This window comes from Triticum dicoccoides, chromosome 1A, assembly GCF_002162155.2.
Source record: "Triticum dicoccoides isolate Atlit2015 ecotype Zavitan chromosome 1A, WEW_v2.0, whole genome shotgun sequence".
In the NCBI taxonomy this organism is placed as follows: Eukaryota; Viridiplantae; Streptophyta; class Magnoliopsida; order Poales; family Poaceae; genus Triticum; species Triticum dicoccoides.
In genome coordinates, this window is record NC_041380.1 from 114,335,142 (window position 1) to 114,341,281 (window position 6,140).

Consider the following 6,140-nt stretch of genomic DNA (forward strand, 5'->3'; position numbering starts at 1 on the left):
TAAGATCCACCGAGAGATGGAAACGACATAACTCATAGTATTACTACATTTTGTATGAGTGCGACTTCTGATGGGGTGTTGGTTGGAGCTGCCGTATGGGTCAATAATAATATATGAATATTCATTAGTGCTAGAGCTCACGTAGATGATTGCCTTTTTTTTGAGGGATACGTAGATGATTGCAGAGGATCCCAGATATGCCCCAAGAAAAAAAACAGTGTGTACAACTGTGTACTCTCTCCATCCGCAAATAAGTGTACATCTAGCTTTTGTGCTAAGTCAAAGTTTTAAAATTTTGACCAACCTTATAAAAAATAATAGTAATATATATAGCATCAAATTGATATATTATCAAAGTACAATTAAAAACCAATCTAGTGGTACTAATTTGGTGCCATAAATGTTTTTACTTTTTTCTAGAAAGATGATCAAAGTTTTAAAACTTTGACTTAAGATAAAAACTAGGTGTATACTTATTCACGAACGGAGGGAGTACACTGCAGTGCGGAGCAGCCCAGCAACTCCCAGCGTAAGTTAGGCCCGAACACCACTCGGGCCTATATAAAGCCCTACACATCTTCCGCTCGGAAACAAGCCTACACACACCCATCCGATCCTCTCTCTTCCCTTCAGAAGAAAGAACCAAAAAAGTTGGGCCGTGCAAGGAAGGATCGGAGCCGCCGCGGGATGGGGCTGCCGCTGCCGCGTCGCTGCTGCAACTGCGGGGATCCGGTGACCATGCCCTACCTCGGCGGCCACGGAAGGGCGGCGGCGGCGGCGGAGGGCGGAGAGCAGCGCCCTCCCTGGGTCTCTCATCTCGCCGCCGCGGACTTCTCCAAGCCGTGCTCCAGGGACCGCGTCTGCGACACGTGCGGCGGCGCCGCCTTCTGCGGCCACTGCTGCGAGGAGCACCACCGCGGCCACGTCACCTCCCCCGCCCCCACCGACGACGACGCCACCGACCACCGGAGGGATTCCTTCTGCATCGGCTGCCGCGTCGCGTTCTGCTCCGAGCTGTGCGCGCACCACGGACTGGGCCACGAGGTTATCCTCGTCGACGAGTACGAAGGATGGCACTGCGCGCGATGCACCGGGTCGGAGCGGTGGTTCGCCGTCTTCGCGGGCATCCAGGTCTCCACGAGATCCATGGATTCGGGGTTTTTTACTCTCGAATTGATTGATCGTGCCAGTTGATTCGGGGTTCCCCGACTGGTTTGGCTATGCTGCAGACCTTCCGGGACAACGAGGGCAATCTGCTGGTGCCGCTGCACCGGAAGCCGGCTGCAGCTGCAAAGCCGGTCGAGGACGGACCGTGGCCTCCTCCGTGGATGTTCGAGCTCGTCACCACCGACTTCGCCAAGACGTGCGCCCGGGACCGGGTCTGCAACACCTGCGTGGGCGCCGCCTTCTGTGGGCATTGCTGCGGGGAACACCACCCAGGCCACGACACCGCCGCCTACATCCCGGAGGACGGCTTGGAGGCTACCGTGGTGCACCGGAGAGACTCGTTCTGCACGGGCTGCCGCGTGGTCTTCTGCTCCGACCTGTGCGCGCACCACACAAGCGGCGAGGGCCACGAGGTCATCCCCATCGACGAGTTCATCGAGTGGCACTGCGTGCGATGCACCGGCTCCGAGCGGTGGTTCCCCGCATTGCACTGCTTGCTCAGGCTGGTCGGTGACTTGATCGATCAACCATGCCGTGTTTTTAGATCGATCTGGGAGTGGTTGGTAGTTTCTTTGTCTGTTGATTCTTAATTTGGCTGCAGGCTTTCGTGGACGAGCATGGCAACCTGTTCGTACCTTTCCAGTGGAACGGGGAGGTTGAGGACGGCGAGGAGTTGCCTTGGTGGATGACTCACCTCGGGACCGCAGACTTCTCCAAGACGTGCACCAGGGATCGCGTCTGCAACACCTGTGGCGGCGCCGCCTTCTGCGAGCACTGCTGCGGGGAGCACCACCGAGGCCACGACACCAGCGCAGCCGCCACGGACGAGACGGAGGGTTCGGTGGCACCCGCGGGGTACCGGAGGGACTCGTTCTGCATCGGCTGCGGCCTCGCCTTCTGCTCCGAGCTGTGTGCGCACCACGCGGGTGGCGACGGCCACGAGATCATCCCCGTCGACGTCTACGGCGACCGGCACTTCCTGCGATGCACCGGGTCAGAGCCGTGGTTAGCCTCCGCCTTCGGCGACATCGAGGTCCGTAACGCGATCGATCGGGCACCCTACTGTGACTCTTAATCTGACAGTAGTTGTAGACTTGTACTGTAGTTACGTTCTTTGTTGATTGGGAATTTGGTATATGTTGGGTTGCATTTGGTGGTGCAGACTTACGAAGACAAGGACGGCAACCTGATGGTGCCCGGGGAACGAAAGCGGTCCATGATCCCGGAGCCGGGCCTGAGGTACGCCACTCGCCACTGCGGCGGAACCACCGTGCCGCCGGCCGCTGCGAACCCGTTCGTCTTCTAGGAGATCGATGGATGGGGGTGAGGCCGTGAGGGTCGTTAGCTAGTGAAGGAGTGGTGATTGCCTGGCTATTACATCTATGATCTGGAATATCGCGTGGCGTCCTGGCGTTGGATTTGAACCACCATGATCGAGGAACTTCGGAACTGTTCGAAAGTGTCGTCGGTTGGATAGATTTCGTGTCTATATTGAAATGCCTGGATCTTGAGATCGTCAAGCCATTTTTACATGTGTTTTGGTTAAGCATGCGAAAGAATGTCGAACCATCTAAGACGGATTTCCTGTTGAACAATACATTGCGAATGACTTCCACGTTGAGCTGTGTGTTGTTCGCAGCTTTTTTCTTGTATTCGAGCTTTTGATAGAGTTTTATCTAATTGGTTTGTGCATCCATGCATGTGATGGTATTCGGTTGTTGAGGTGCTTCAGTAGGAGATTTGGGGCATGTAATGCTGATTTTGGTTTACTAGTAAATGCGCAAAATATTTAGGCAATATATTAATTGCACATATTAATTGCACGTGAATTTTAGGTATGCTATTATTCGTGTGTTAATCTTATGATTAATGCAATATTTGATATGATATTAATTACACGTTAAACACGTTTAATGCTCGTCATTGGAGCAGTCTAGGTTGTTGAATTAACTTAGTTCAATGGCTGATTAGTTGGATCTGCATCTTTGGTTTTTTTTATATTGGTATATATATAGATATAGATATAGATGAATTGTTATTCCTTGCTTTTGTTAGCTTCCCTGAATGTTAGATATTGTGTGTTACAAATTCAGTTTTGCTAAAGCACATCTAGATGTTAAGTATTGTACATCTAATTCATATGCCATTGATATTACGCCAAGATTCATGCGGGCACTTTTATTTGTCTTTTTCTTTCCTTTCCAATTTGATTCAATCACTTAGATTATTCTGGGCGATTCAGTAGTAGTATTTTTCTAACCGGCGAAAACTGAGTTTATTTCTTGCTAAAAATTTAATGAGTGCAAGTTCCTTGATTCAGTAGTACTACTGGGTTCAAAAACTGGCTAATGCAGTGGAACTGAATTTTGTTTGCTACCAACCTGGGTGGCTGGGCCCATGTTCAAGAGCATAACGGGTTTGTTGCCAAAAAAAATACCTAGTCAATACTTTCTCCGTTTCGAATTACTTGTCGCAGGTATGAATGTATCTAGATGTATTTTAGTTCTAGATACATTCATTTCTGCGACGAGTAATTTGGAACGGAGGGAGTACTTAGCAAGCCAAATAAATTCAGCAACTTTAGTGGGTAAAAGAGTATTGTTAGTGATGCAAAAAAAAAAGATAATGTTGGAGTTAAATGATTAAATTAAACCGTCACAAACTCCCAATGGGTTTAGTGATTATTGGTGCCAAATCTAACATTGATGTTAAAATTATTATTTTTTTTGATCTGATGTTAAAAATATTTTTGGAAGGGCACCGTTAGTCGGAGGCTGTTGAATTGGAAGCATGACATACATCCGATTTGGTAACTAGGCCACGAATAGATTCGGTGGGCCTCGTCCCTAAATCCTAATTTGTTGCTGCTTCATAACAGCTTCCACAATGCGAAAGAATGTCGAACCATCTACGGCCTGTTGAACTATATGCTGATCAGAGCTATGGAATTCCTTGTTGAACTATATGTTGCTCGCATCTTTTTTCTTCTATTTGAGCTTTTGATCTGAAGTTTCCCTTGCTTTTGTTAGCTTCCCTGAATGTTAGATATTGTGTATTACAAATTCTGGATGATTCAGTAGTACTCCCTCTCTGTTTTTAAATATAAGTCTTTTTAGAGATTGCATTACAATCTACATACGGATGAATGTAGACATATTTTAAAGTGTACATTCATTCATTTTGCTTCGTATGTAGTTTATAGTGAAATCTCTAAAAAAAACTTATATTTAGGAACGGAGGAAGTACTTACTTGCTCTGTTCACAAATATAAGATGTTCTGTTTCAATATAGACTACATGCAGGCAGAAATAAGCGAACAAATACACTAAAATGTGTTTATATACCTCCAATTCAGAAAAGAGTTAAACTATCTTATACTCTTTGAACAGAGGGAGTCACACTTTTTGAACCAGCAAAAACTGAGTTTATTTCTGGGTACAAATTTAATGGGTGCAAGTTCCTTTTTTTTAATAGGTGCAAGTTCCTTTTTTTAATGGGTGCAAGTTCCTTGATTATGCAGTGGAAGTGAATTTTGTTTGCTGTGCCAACCTGGGTGGCTGGGCCCATTGTTTAACAGCATAATTGGTTCGTTGCAAAAAAAAAAAGTCTAGCAAGCCAAATAAATTCAACAACTTTAGTGGGTCAAAAGGGTTTTGTTGGAGTTAAGTGACTAAATTAAACCGTCTCAACAGGTTTAGTGATTATTAGCGCCTTTTGTCATAAGTCGCAAATCTAACATTGATGTTAAATTTTTTTAAGTATTATAATAAATTTCAGATATTGAAAAGTTTATATATTGCAAAAAAATGAAAAAAATGAAATATCTGAATAAAAATATTAATCTCATATTTAAAATTTATTTCCTACATACAAACATATATATTCAAGTATTTAGAGAAAAAGGTCATATGTTTTGAAAAAACGAGAAAAAAAACATGCAACCTTAAAAAGAGAAGCAAAGGTAAGAATAAAGAAATTAAAATGAATAAAATAAAAAATAAAGGACAATGGTAACGCCCACACGTGTGGGGAAAGCGAAACCCTCCCACACGCCCTATAAAACACAGACTCTGCCACGTCACCGCGTGCTTGTATGTGAGAATCTTTTTGGATTTTTCAGTTTTTAAAATATTTTATCTCTTAAATAAAAAATCCGATTGAAGATTCATTTTCACCAATCCCTCGCGACGAGATCTTCGAAACTAGATCTCATATCAATATATTTTGACGAATTTTTTTTAGATTAAAAGTTGCCATATCTATTGCACATGAATTGCCATGGTGTTTACATTGAAGTTGTCATGATATGTTTCAGCTATTTCTTCTACATTTAAAAGTAAATTTTGATATTTATAAAATGGGGAATTAAGAAACTAGACTTGCCATGAACCATAAACTAAAATTGCCATGATACATGCACCTTAAATTGCCATGGTTCATACAAAAAGTAATTTTCATGGTCAAAGTGCTGGAGTTGCCATCACCAAAATACTAAAATTGCCATGCTCTACAAAATGAAATTACCACATGGCAACTTTACTTTAAGCACTATGGCGCAACTACAATGTAAACATCATGGCAACTTTTGGACAAATTTTTTTCGTCGAAATATATCAACATGGGGTCTAGTTTTGAAGATCTCGTCAAGACGGGTATAATGGTGAAAAGGATTTTTAATTCAATTTTTTAATTAGGAGATAAAACATTTTTAAGCCGAAAACCAAAAAGATTTCTACTGATGTCATCTGTTTACATGTGGCAAAGTGAGTGGTAAAGGAAGCGTGTGGGCGATGTGCAAGATGTCACACGTGTGGGCGTTAGTTTTTTCCAAAATAAAAAGAAGAATGTAGAAATAAAATTGAAAAAAGAAGGGAATTGGGTTGGGCCCAGGACTGGGCAGTAGCCCAGTGGCAAGTTCGTTGTGGCGTACCTTGTAGACTGGAGTTCGACTCTTGTCATGAGCAAATTTTCGT

General features: G+C 44.1%; 1 protein-coding gene across 1 annotated transcript; it reads left to right on the forward strand.

Annotated features, from left to right (window-relative positions):
- The first annotated feature begins 609 nt into the window (after positions 1-609).
- On the forward strand, positions 610-2,842 carry LOC119365781. Its single transcript, XM_037631427.1, has 4 exons — positions 610-1,131; positions 1,230-1,673; positions 1,769-2,200; positions 2,330-2,842. The coding sequence occupies exons 1-4, from the start codon at positions 688-690 to the stop codon at positions 2,471-2,473; spliced, it is 1,464 nt and encodes a 487-aa protein (XP_037487324.1). The 5' UTR covers positions 610-687; the 3' UTR covers positions 2,474-2,842.
- Positions 2,843-6,140: the final 3,298 nt, after the last annotated feature.